The 13,545-nt window shown below is 50.8% G+C and overlaps 1 protein-coding gene across 1 annotated transcript in view; it reads left to right on the top strand.

Annotated features, from left to right (window-relative positions):
- Nucleotides 1-11,208, top strand: part of Ncs1 (neuronal calcium sensor 1) — a 50,658-nt gene extending 39,450 nt beyond the window's left edge. Inside the window, exons 7-8 of the mRNA XM_005346104.3 lie at nucleotides 839-955; nucleotides 7,515-11,208. Of these exons, the coding sequence (XP_005346161.1) occupies nucleotides 839-937 (99 nt within the window). The 3' untranslated portion in view covers nucleotides 938-955; nucleotides 7,515-11,208. The remainder of the gene's footprint in view (nucleotides 1-838; nucleotides 956-7,514) is intronic.
- Nucleotides 11,209-13,545: the final 2,337 nt, after the last annotated feature.

Below are 13,545 nucleotides of genomic sequence, written 5' to 3'. Positions count from 1 at the left end.
CTGTGCCACCACGCCTGCCTGGCATTTTGACGTGGGTCCCGGGGATCAAACTCAGGTCCTCATGCTTGTATGGCATACCTCTACCCCTGGTACTGAATTTTTTTTTTTAAACTGGAAATTGAACTGGCCGGTAGTGGCACACACCTTTAACCCCAGCACTCGGGAAGCAGAGGCAGGCGGAGCTCTGTGAGTTTGAGGCCAGCTTGGGTCTACAGAGGGAGTTCCAGGACAGCTAGGGCTACACGAAGAAACCTTGTCTCGAAAAAACAAAAACAAAACAAAACAAAAACGTCACTCTGGATAAGCTAGTAAAACAAACAACACAGCACAACATTGAGATAGGATCTCCACAAACACCCCGCCTCTGAGCTACCCTTGTTTCAGGGTCTGTAAATTCCCCAGCCTGGCCTTGAACTCCCCCTATAATCCAGGATTTGAAGTCCTGAGCCTCCTGCCTCAGCCTCCCAAGTAGCGGAGATTATAGGCTGCGGCACTGAGCCCCGTTTATCATGGAGAATTAATGGTAATAAAAGTACCGAGTGGGATTTGAGCCAGTAGAGTCGCTTTGACTGATGAAAACCCAGAGCTGCAGGTGTCTGTAAGTTGACTCCTATGGTGTCCTCCCCAGACCTGTCACTGTGCCTCTCTCCCTGGTCCCCAGATGGGGAACCAGAGGCTGAGTGAGGTGTGTTAAGAGTGCCAGGTCTGTCTAGTGCTGCCTTCTCACCTCCGAGGACGCCATTGGCCTCAGGGATTCTGTTGAGACCAGCCGTGGGTGGACTTGAGACTCCTGTCCCGGAAGGCAGACTGCCGACTTCAGCCACCTCTCTTCTTGCAGAATGCCGATGGGAAGCTGACGCTTCAGGAGTTCCAGGAAGGCTCCAAGGCCGATCCCTCCATCGTGCAGGCGCTGTCCCTCTACGATGGGCTGGTATAGTCCAGGCCCAGAGCTAGGGTAAGCCGAATGGGTCCTGCAGCAGGGGTGGGGTGGAACCCCACAGCACAGCCAGCTAATTCTGTGTTTCCAGGGTGCTTGGAGCCAGGGGGCAGGGTCTTCGTCAGCCATGACCCTGTGGTTTATTGTTTTTATCAACCCAAATCTAGTCTCTGGTTAGTTTGAAAATAAGGTTTCCTGGGTTGAAGACACTGTAGGCAGTCAGGGTAAGGGGATTGTGGGAAGGCAGAATGATTCGCTCCTTCTTTAGCTCAAAGGTCTGAGCTCCATTTTAAAGGTTCCATTAATATTACTTAAAGAAAAGATTTATTTGTGTGTGTGTGTGTACATGCGCACACAGGGTGCATGTACCAGCTGAGGCCAGAAGAAGGCATCAGATCTACTGGAGCTGGAGCCAAGGACTCTGTGAGCTGCTGGGTGTGGATGACTCTGTGAGCTGCTGGGTGTAGATGCTGGGAACTGAACTTGGGTCCCTGGCAGAACATCCAGTGCTTTGAGCCACGGAGACATCTATTAGCCCTTCTATTAATACTACTTTGCACAGAAATGCTTTTGTATTGACAATGTATTAGATGTTTACAAAGAAAATGTCATTAAAAATAAGTGTGATAAATTAAGTTTACTTCCAGAATTATCCCATCTGACCTAGACATAGTCACAGTGGCCAGAATCATTAATTTTTTTAAAGCCACACTTGTTTGTTTATTGTTTGTTGCTCGTGCCATGGCATGTGTGTGGAAGTTAGGGAACAACCTGCTATGTATGTCTGCCACCTTCCCTGCTCTGAGCCAGTTGGGATGAGTCCCACACTTCTGCGAAGTTGGCTCTGACTAGGATTTGCTGACTTGGTGGCCAGATTTTAACAGCAAAGCAAAGCCATGTGCTTGTGTCTTTTTCTTTGCGATTCGGATTGTGCATCCTGCGAGTTTCTGTGCACTGGGTGTCTCCCTCTACTGAGGTCCTGGAGCATGTCCGTTAGGCTGGACTGGCCACCAAGCCCCTGGCATCTGTTTGTCTCCAGTTCCCTGGTGCCAAGCGTAAGCATCCGCTGCCAAGCTCAGCTTTTTGACCTGGATGTTGGGGACCAAACCCAGATCCTCAGTCTTGCTTGACAGGGACTTTACCAAACGAGCCATCTCTCAAGCCCTGAGTTCATTGTTCTCCTGACATCCTTTAAAGGTAACCAGTGACTTTTAAATATCCATCATTATGAACTTCTAAATCTAAATGTATCTTTACGTTTACAGCTGCTTAGCAGCAGGTGCAATGCTGTCTCCACCATTTCTCTGGAGCTCCGTTTCAATCAGAACTTCCTGGTGGGTGTGTAGTCTCACACCCGCAATCTCAGCATTTAGGAGGCTAAGGGACAAGGATTAGCCGTGAGTTCGTTTCGGGCCAGCCCAGGCTACATAGAGAGTTTCGGGCCAGCCTGGGCAACAGTACAAGATCATGTTTTAAAGCAGCAACAAACATCAATGTTAATAAAAGATGTGCAGGGCTCGAGCTTTGACAGGAATAACAGTACAAGTCAGAAAGGTTTGCTGATCACAGAGCCAGAGGAAGGATGACTGAGACCCCACAATGGCCACGCCCACACGCCTCCTCCCTTTATTCCTGACCACTGTGTCCTGGCTGTCCTAAGCATCCCCATTGTCTTAGTCAGGGTGACTATACCCTGATGAAACACCATGACCATCTTGGGGTGGAAAGGGTTTATTTTTTTTATTTTTATTTTTTTTGGTTTTTCAAGACAGGGTTTCTCTGTGGCTTTGGAGCCTGTCCTAGAACTAGCTCTGTAGACCAGGCTGGTCTCGAACTCACGGAGATCCGCCTGCCTCTGCCTCCCGAGTGCTGGGATTAAAGGCGTGTGCCACCATCGCTTGGCTGGAAAGGGTTTATTGACTTACAAATCCCAATCACTGTTCATCACTGAAGGACAGCGGGAGCCTGGAGGCGGAAGCTGATGCCCAGGTCGCGAGGGTGCTGCTTCCTGGTTTGCTCCTCATGGCTTTCTCAGCCTGCTTTCCTATGGAACCCAGGACCACCAGCCCACGGGTGGCACCATTAACACTAACACAAAAACCAATCTCTGATTACAAGAATGCCCTCCAGGCTTGCCTACAGCCTGATCTCAGCTGAGGTTCCCTTTTCTTCTCTGATGACGCTGGCTTGTGTCGGGTTGACATCAAACTAGCCAGTACACTCCCTGTGGGGACTTCCTTCTAGGGACACCACTGAATGATTCTTTCTGCTGGTTTTCATGCTAAGAGAGAAAACTGAGTTGGCCTGGTTAAGGGTCTCCAGTCCTCATAGACCAGGAGCCCTCTGGGCAGAGACATTTCGGCAGTGGTCTGATCAGGACACCTCCGGGACCCTATACCACATTAACATGGGTGGGAGGCTGGCTGGTTCCAGGGAGAGTTCTGTGCCTGGAGAGTTCTGTGGGCTTGAAGACAGGACCCCTGTGCTTTTAACAAGAGAATAGATGAGGGGAACTCGCTTAGTACAAAAGCAACCATTTTAAAGTGGACAGTTCAGCCGGGTGGCATAGGCCTGTTGTTCCCCCTGTTGGGTCCTGTCATCCCTGTCACCACAGCTGTTTGAGGCAGGGGCCTCTTGGGTTTATGGCCTGCCTGAGCAATTGAATGACAGACCTGGTCTTAGCACCAAAAATATAGAGCTGGTGACTTAATAATATGGGACATGAGAGACTCTGGTTTTAATCCCAGAGAAGTGTGCATAAAGACACACATGCATACTCGCACAGACATGCACACACACATGCACAAGCACATAGTTTGGTGGTGTTTAGTATATTTATACACACACGTGTGCACACACACACACAGTCACAGACGCACAGACACACACATGTACACAGTTTGGTGGTAGTATATTCATACACACACGTGCATGCACACACACAGGCACGCACGCACAGACACACACACGCATATGCACACAGGTGGTATTTAGTATATTCATACATGCACATGTGCACACACACACAGGCATGCACACACAGACACACACACACGTGCACACAGTTCGGTGGTATTTAGTATATTCATACATGCACATGTGCACACACACACAGGCATGCACACACAGACACACACACACGTGCACACAGTTCGGTGGTATTTAGTATATTCATAGTGTTATGCAACTGCCACCTCCTCCTGGTTCTAACAGACTGGCATTCCGTGGAGTCAGGCTCCACTCCCAGCATCTCCTCAGCCCTGCCATCCAGGCTGCTCTCTGGCTCTTTGGCTCTGCCTACTCTGAGGTGGCCTTTTGAGTCTGGCTTTGCTCCTTTAGCATGCTCCCCAGATCTGTCCACGTCATAGAGTGTGTCACATCTTATTCCAAAACCTTTGTTCATTTGTTGAGATGCGGTCTTACTGTATAGCCCAGGCATTCCACTCCGGGCCACGTCCTCAGCCCTGGGTATGTATCTTTGTGACGCTGACATAAAAAACACAGCTCTCAGCTCAAAGGGGACAAGGAATAGCCTATTCTGGAACCAAAAAATGTGAGTGAGGGACACGGAGTTAGGTTACCCCAGGTTCTCATCAAGTTCTATCAGTAGGAGCCTGGTGGAACTGTAAATTGAGGCCGTTTTAAAATACACTGGCGAGTGCATCACTGACATCGGCTACAGGCCAGGCGCAGCTTGCCACCGTTTCTGACTCCACTGTCCGGACACAAGAGCTTCGTCGTCTCCATGTCCTGGATGACACTGTATTTTCCTTTGAGTATCTACTGGCCATTCTCAAAGGCTGAAGAGGCTGTGGCTCTGAGCCGTGGGTCCTTAGTGACTTCATCCTATGGTGGACGTTAATGGCTGTAAACTATTTTGTCCTGTTTATCCAGTCGGTCCCCTGTTGTTGGATTCTCGGGTCGGTCCTCACTGTAAGGACCATACTGTGTGAGCATCCTATTTATTTCTTAGGGATAACTATGAAGACTTGTGTGGCTGAGCCACTTTTCAGGACTTCCAGCCCAGAGCGCTAGTTTCCCTCTAGAGCCCTCACACGTTTTTTGGGTTTTGTTTTTTATTTTTTGTTTGTTTGTTTTGCTCGTGGCCCCTCTTTTCTCAATTTTTTTTTTTTTTTTTTTTGGTTTTTCGAGACAGGGTTTCTCTGTGGCTTTGGAGCCTGTCCTGGAACTAGCTCTGTAGACCAGGCTGGTCTCGAACTCACAGAGATCCACCTGCCTCTGCCTCCCAAGTGCTGGGATTAAAGGTGTGCGCCACCATCGCCCGCCCTCGTGGCCCCTCTTTTGACTGAGAAAATTTGACACAACTCTTGGTATATAAGTATATGAACTATAAAGAAATCTATTTTAGGGGCTGGAGCGATGGCTCAGCGGTTAAGAACACTGACTACTTCTTCCAGGGGAAGAATTCCCAGCACCGACACGGCAGCTCACAACTCCCTGTAACTTCAGTTCCAGGGCATCTGACACCTTCATACCAATGCAGATAAAATAAAGTTAAATAAATTATATAAAAAAGAAATTTATTTTATTTTATTTTTTTTAAATATTTATTTATTTATTATGTATACAATATTCTGTCTGTATGTATGTCTGCAGGCCAGAAGAAGGCACCAGACCTCATTCCAGATGGTTGTGAGCCACCATGTGGTTGCCGGGAATTGAACTCATGATCTTTGGAAGAGCAGGCAATGCTCTTAACCACTGAGCCATCTCTCCAACCCAAGAAATTTATTTTAAAAGCAGTTTTTGTTACACATATACTTTTAGCATTAAAGACAAAAGGTAAATTTGCATTTGAATGTAATTGATGTTTATTTTTATAGAAAGATTTAAATTGTGGCTGAAGATTTGATAGCACAGGATACGGAAGGTCTTTGTCCGTCTTCAGGGCTGTCCTGAGAACAGTCTCACATAAGCACTTAGCACAAAACAGCAGGAATGGGAGTGGAGCCCACCCAGAAATTGCTGGGCATTTTGTTCTAATCCTAGGCCAAAATTCATTTAAGAGTTGTTCTTCTTAATAAAATTCAGAGGCCGGGTGGTGGTGGTACACGCCTTTAATCCCAGCTCTCAGGAGGCAGAGGCAGGTGGATCTCTTGAGTTCTAGGCAAATCTGGTCTACAGAGTGAGTTCCAGGACAGCCAGGACTACACAGAGAAACCCTGTCTTGAAAAACAAAAACAAACAAAAAATTTCAAGTCAGCAACTGAAATAACTTAACATTTAAAAAAATTATCTGTCTATAGAGATGGTTCAGGGGTTAAGAGCACTGACTGCTCTTCCAGAGGTCCTGAGCTCAATTCCAGGCAACCACAAGGTAGCTCACAAACATCTATAATGAGATTTGGTGCCCTCTGCTGGCCTGCAGGCATACATGCAGACATGCAGGCAGGACACTGTATACATAATAACTAAATAAATAGTAAAAAGTTATCCCTTGACAGTTTCAAGCCTGTATTTAAGATGTATTCTGATTGTGCCCCCCACACCCCTCTCCCTCTTGGGCTTTCCCACTCCCTTGGGAGCCCCTCTTCTCAACAAGCCTTTTAATGTTTGTTACTTCTTATTTATGTATATGAACATTCTGTCTGCATTTATGTATGTGCACCATGTGCATGCCTGGTGCCTGTGGAGGCCAGAGATGACACTGGGTCCCATGAGACTGGAGTTACAGGTGGTCGTGAACTTCCCCGTGAGCTGAGAACCAAGCCCAGGTCGTCTGCAAGAACAAGTACCCTGAACTGCTGAGCCACGCCTCTGGCTCGTGCTCGGTTTTTGTTTGTTTGTTTTTAATGGCCCACAGCGTTTAGTTAGGATTTCTCTGGTAGCACAGGTGTGGGGCTATTTACTAGAGCATGAGTGACTCTCTAGTGACCGAGGAGATCCTCCCTCTCCCAGCAGCCCAGCTTCTCAGCTAGAGGTCAGGGCCCATGTGCTCCTCTCTTCTCCATGCTGAAATTCAAACAAGTTTTCACATCCAATGTCTCAGGAGCTGGAGAGGAGAGATGATACAGCACTTAATAGCCTTTACTGCCCTTCTTGAGGATTCTAATTTAGTTCCTAGCATCCGCGTCAGTCTGCCTGCAACTCCTAGTCCTGGGGATCCAGTGCCCTCTTCTGGCTTCTGAAGGTACTACACACACACACACACACACACACACACACACACACACACACAGTGAGATGGGGGGAGATACATACTCATTAAAAAGTTAAATCAAATGTTCTAACAGGAAACAATTTAAGAACAGAAAAATTTGTAGATACAGTAAACAAAAACAAAAAACCGCTACAATTTATAATACATGAGTCTCAAACCAAAGCTGTTTCAGGCAGCATTGATGTTGTGTGGTGTGATGACCATGTGAACGATGTGGTGCTCTGACACCACGCGGGTGGATGTCACCAGAAACACCCCAGACTCGGGACACTTGATTCTGAACTAATTTTGGTTGTGGCGCATTCAGAGGTCTTCCACAAAGTGGGTTACCACAGAGGGGCTGGGTCTTGTTACCACTACATTTAGTTAGTCAAAGGGACTTGCTGTGTCTTGCAGATGTGTGGGAACCACTTGCCTCCTCCTGTGCCATGAGGCCACCGCAGCCTGACACCGCCCCTGTGCCCACCCAGCCTTCCTCATCGTGACACACGCCTGCTGGCGCCCTTGAGCCTCCAGGCTCGGTTCTCTCCCCCCCTGCCCTGCATCCACCTGCCGCCTGAAGCCACTGGTTCCAATTGTCAACAACCTCCGCTTGTCCAAAACAGCGATGACGAACTGACGAACGAAACAGAAAAGGCTTGAGCCCTCTGCAAAACTAAGGCCACGGCTGCCTCCCTCCGGCAACCGTTCCGTCCCTCCTGCTCTCCTGCGTGTGTGCTTTCTTTTTTTTATTTCAAACGGACATTGTTAAAGAAAACAAACAAACTACCTTCTGTTCTAGAAGATACTGACCCTCTGGGTCTCAGAGAACTCTGTCTCTGTCTGGCCCTCTGTAGTGGTGGCCAGGGGCCAGTGCTGCCTGGTGAGGGCTCTCAGCCCAGCCCTTAGCAGCGAGGTCACTGGCAGGCCAGGATGGTTAGTGATGGTGGCTCATGTGATAACAGTATTGTATGTTCTGTGGGGAAAGTGAGGTTTTTTTATACTCATATATAATTGATCCCTTTTATTTATTGGTTGTTAACTATTGCTGCTACCCTGTGTGTCTGAAACTCCCAGAATGCTGGGCTTCCGTTTACATGTGCACACCCTCACCCACCTGCCCGCCTCCCTTGGGAGGATGGTGGCCTGCAGTGGCCAAGAAGCCAAAAATCTTTTCCCCTTTTTTGTTTTCAGATACTGTGCTCCATGTTTGGAGAGGGGAAGGTGGGCATCCCTAAACGGCTAATGTACTGTTCTCCCAGCTTCTGCCCTGCACTCCCCACCCCTCTCCTCTGCTCTCCTTGGAGTCTGGAACACTTTTTTTCAAGGACAAACAGGTCTTTTATTATTATTATTATTTTTAATTTTGCAACTCTTGCTGTGATGTTCCCAGGAGAGAGAAAATGGAGAGCCTTGTCCCGGGAGTGGGAACTGGGAGAGGGCCTCGGGCACACGGTGTGGAGAGTGTGAAGTGGGCTTCTCTGCCAACCGCTGGCAGGGGGGACGATGCCACTGCCTCCTTGATGCTAGAGGTGTGCGTGGCCCGTGAATTCCGTCTTTCCTGACTCTGTCTGCCTCTCGCAGCAGGCTACATGGCTTCTTCCCTGCTCGGAGTCTGAGAAGGGGGAGAGGAGAGGACCAGGCCATGCTGCTGAGGGAGGCTCTGCTTCTCCACGACCTAGTCCAGAGCCAACGATGGCTCCTTACTGTCCCCAGGAACACCAGGCAGCCGTGGATCAGAAGCAAGGAGTCTGACGTTGCCTTCTCAGTCAGCAGGGCTGGGGGCCTGGTGGTTGTTCTTGCTGACATTGTCATTCTCAGCCTGGAGCTTGGGGTCCTACCTCCGTGACACTATTCTGTGGTTGTGTTCGCCAGGCTCTGAGTGTCTGATGGCACCCCCCCCTCAGCCCCTCTTTAGCATTCTCTGGGCTCTTGGGCTCCTGTGGGGGCTCATCCTCACCCTGGGCAACTTTCTCAGGTGAGACACGGCCTCCCAACTGCTAAGAGGCAGGACCGGGCCCATAATTCTTGCTTCTAGTTTGTGTGGCCTCTGGCCACCATCGAGAGGGGGAAAAGGCCCCTTGATTTTGTTCTGCTCCGACCCTACTGTAATCTCCACCGTTCTTCTGGGAGACCACACTCTTCCTTGCTGTGGTGAGTAGCTGTCAGCTGAAGGATGGATGTCCTCCACCAAGAGGTGGCTTTGTCCTGCCTCTGCATTCCTGTGGGTGGGAATGCTTAGCCAGCCCACAAGTGCACCCTCTCCATGGGCAGAACCTTCGCTCATGCAGCCCCCACCGACAGCGCTCTGGACCCCAGGGGCCCCCACTGATAGCCCTCCGGACCCCAGGGCCTTCAGTTGCACAGGCAATTTTCTTCGAGACTTCTTTGGGTCAACTTCCTGCCTGGCCAGTGACAGGGCCTCTAGGTCAGGGAGGAAGTGGGGTGGCGTGGGTTGAGAGGGTGAGAGTGGACTCTGGTCTCTGGAGCTCAGTCACCCTCTCTGTCAGTAGCATGTCTGATGCCATCGAGACGCAATGGATTCCTAGCTGAGGACTGTCAAGGGCTAAGCGTGGGTTTTCACCGAGTGTCTGGGTCCAGGTTTCCTCTCCGCATCTTAGCTTTCTAGTTTGCCACCTCAAGTGTGGCTTTTCGTCTCCACAGTTTCTGTCCTTGGGCCCAAGCCTCGGACGCTGAGACAGCTCTGGGCTGCCTTCTTCCTGGCAGGATGCCGACACCATTTTCACGTGAGGATGTGTGCCGACTGCCTTCCGTCCTTCTTTTTCACCAGCCGTTAGCTGTGGCACACAGCACGCCCAGCATCTGAGGCTGGGCCTCTTCTGAGCAGCCTGAGGGCCTCTCCCCAATTCATTTCCGCTGAGTCCCACCCCATCTGATGCTGCTTTCTTTAGGGGTGTGGTCCAGCCTGTGAGGCCAGGTTCCTGGTCCCTCTGCAGACCCAGGGATGCTGTGCCCCCCACTTCTTCCAAGCGATTGCTCCCCACTTTGTGTTGATGGTGACTTCAGAGAGCATCACGACTTTGTGATATCTAGCCAAGTCTAAAATAACAAGGCAAGCGTATGCGGCATTGACGTCTCTTTCTTTAAACACTGCAGTTTGACAGTTGATTTCCTATGAAGGTGCATTTGGGCTTTCAGGGACACTGTCTCTTCTAGGGGACGGTGGGGTGTAGGGTGCCTGGGGATTGCTGGCATCTCTCCTGAGAAAGCCCCCACTGGTTGGCCAAGCAGAAAGCCGCTGTGATTCCTCCCAGTGTATTTCCAAATTTACATGATCCAAGGATTACACGGGCGCCCCCTGGTGGTGATGAGCTACAGCGGCACCTGGGGGCTGCAGTGGTCCAGCAAGTGGTGATGTTGGAGGCTAGAGGTGGGAAGGCCAAGGAGGCTGTGGTTCAAGAGGCCCTGGACCCCCAGCCGCTCTTATATGGCAGCATGTCTCCCACCTGCCCCTCTGCTCTGCTAGGTCATCTGGAACTGGCAAGGTAGTTGGCATAAGGGCACAGTGGGAAGTTTTGCCCTCCCAACTTTAATTTTTTAAAAATATCTGCAGAATAAACCCAATGGTTAATTTTTGAATGAATAAAAGGCTTTTGTTGAATAAAGAGTTGGTCCCATCTTCTGTCTTGGCACAGGTTCAGGTTTTGTTTGCTTCCTAGGGTGGGGGCAACACTTAGCACCCTTCGCCACTTTATCCCTGGACAAATTCCTCTGGGACTTTGGAGGAGTTATATTATTCATTGGACCTGGTTCTCCAGGCTTCAGAAGGAGGTCAGCCACCTCGCAGGGTTATAGTGAGGGCTATAAGTCAGCTAGAGGCCCTTGCAGGGGTGACAGGCTGGAGCAGGTCCTGTAGCTCCTGAAGGACCGAGAAAGGTGATGTTCCGGTTGTGGTGTTTGCATCCTTCCCTGCTTGTGTCCCCAGCACCCTCAGAGTCATTTTGGGGTGCCGTCCTGTCTGTGTCTTGGGGGGAGAAAGGGAGGCCCTCACCTGGTGGTACAATCCAAGGATGGGCTTTGTTGCATGTCCAGGCCTCCTCCCTGCTCCCGCTGTATGTCGTCTGTGTCTGGCCAATTAAACACGCTTCCTGGACCTCCCTGCCTCCCTGTGTGGGCCTGGTGCTTTGTCTGTTTCCGTCTGCTTTAGATTTCTTCCTCCCAGGATAGCCTGGCTCTCGCTTTAGGTGTGGTCTGCCCAGGGACCCCAGGGAAAGACCCGTGCATGGCAAGGAGCTGAGTTGATGGTGTGTGGACCAGGGGACAGCAGGTGAGCTGGCCACAGCAGTTCACCCTGCGGATCCCCCCTGTGTGTCCCATCTGTGGGGGTTGCCTAGGGGTCACGAGTGTGTGAAAACATCCAGTTTAGGCCTGTAGGTCTCAATATCAGATATCAGAACCTCTGTGGGCTAAGCAGGGCCTCTCCTCCCCAGCAGGACTATCCTCCACCCTGTCCAGATGCAGCCTCTCCTCATAGCCTACAACTAACCGGGTCCTTGGCAGCTGGTGTCCCACGATGCAAAGGCACACTCTTCCCTACGGCCCAACAGGACACCCTGTAGGATATCACCCGGCCAGAGCTTCTCAAAGTATGGTTCCTAGCCCGGTCAGCATAATTTGGCTATTTACTAGGAATGTGGTCTCCTCAGGACTTGGCCCAGTCTTTCCTTCCTCAGAGACCCTTGGCAGTGGGGGGGGGGGTGGGGGGGGGGGGGGGGGTCCGTTGTGTTTGAGGGGGGGGGGCAGTGGGGGGGGGGGGTGAGGGGAGCTGGTAGGGCGCTCATAGTTATCCCACCCCCTTCTTGTGCTAATGGGCAAAGTCTATGGGCTAGGATTTAATAATAGGCTGATGGCCAGTGCTCTAGAGAGCTGCCTACCAAGGTGGGTTTCAGTCCTGGGAACTGTCCCTAGCTGGAGGCTGGAGGCCATTTATATATCCACACGGTATTGCATCCATGAAAGCACCAAAAATACATGGGGCCGGGGAGCTGCGTCAGTTGGCGAGCACAGTGACCTGGGTTAGAAGCAGCACCAGGTTATAAACTGGGCAGAGCTGGGCAGGCCTGTAACCCCAGTGTTGGGGATCAGAGAGATGAATTCTGCGAGCTTGCTGGCCAGCCAACCTCTGGGTCAGCGAGAGAGCTTGCCTCATGGCAATAAAGCAGAGAGTGGCAAAGACGAAGATGTCCTCCTCTGGCCTCTGCATGTGTGGTCATGGGTGTGTACACGTCATACACCACACATACATACGCAGGATAATATCGCATAATAGTCTCTCTACAAGGGCAGCCGGCACTGTGTCTGGCGGGTTTGCTGTGGGGGCTGCCGGCTGGCAGAAAGAAGCGAGAATCTTATCCAGGCAGCCTTGCGGGGACCACAGCTCAGGGTGCTTGGGCTAAGGGCACTGGATAGTTCGCTCTGCTCTGGGCAAGCCTTGACCTTAGTGGACACACCCTTCCTTAACCTATACTGGGTGACTTGCCGTGAATGACAGCTTCCCCTGAAATGTCTCCCTCCTCCCAGGGGGAGCACTCTACGTTAGCCCAGATGGAATCTTCCACATTCCCCACCCCAAACTCATACCTGTGTACTGTGGCCACCATACCTTTACACGCACAATTTCAGAGAGATTTTAGACTATTATGGCAAGGAGGGCATGGTGGTGAAGCGTGAGGGAAGGCCTCCTTACGCCTCCACAGATCAGGTCAAACTGGAAGTGGATATAATCCTCAGGGCTCAAGCTTAGGGACCCATGTCTGCCAGCCAGACCTCCCAAGAGTCCAGAGTTCCACAAAATACCAAAACAGCACCACTAGGCCAGGACCAATACCAATGTTTAATCAGCCTGCTGGGACATCTCAAACTCACATCATAACAAAAGCCATGCCCTGAGGGCTGGAGAGCTGGCTCAGCGGTTGAGAGCACTGGCTGCTCTTCCAGGGGACCCAGGTTCAGTTCCCAGCAACCACATGACAGCTCACAACTGCCTGTAACTCCAGTTTCAGGAGGCATACCCGCAGGCAAAAAAAAAAAAAAAAAATTAAAAAGCCATGCCTGAAATACTGGGGCACCACTTGGCATGGACAGGAAGGGGAGGGGGCAGAGTGATGCGGGAGGTAGGGATGGGGGTGGGTTTCCAAAGAGACTCCCTGCTGTGGTCATTGCCCCCCTGCCATCTCCCTGGGTTGGGCGTACCGCAGCCTGCCAGCCCTCCCCCACCACGCCTGCCATCCATCCGCCTTGTTATCCAGAAAGCACAGTCGCAGAAACTCATCCTCTGGGTGCTGGCCATGTCAGTGGGCATGGAAAGGGCATTAAAAGCCCCTGAGCTTGGGAAAGTGAGCGCTTGTAGAGCAGAACCTTCTGGTTGCTTCTTGGATTTCCTTTTAGCGGGGCAGTGTGTGGAGCAAAGGACTGCATTTCCCAGCGT

This window comes from Microtus ochrogaster, chromosome 4, assembly GCF_000317375.1.
Source record: "Microtus ochrogaster isolate Prairie Vole_2 chromosome 4, MicOch1.0, whole genome shotgun sequence".
Taxonomy (NCBI): Eukaryota; Metazoa; Chordata; class Mammalia; order Rodentia; family Cricetidae; genus Microtus; species Microtus ochrogaster.
This window is presented reverse-complemented; position numbering and strand designations above follow the sequence as displayed.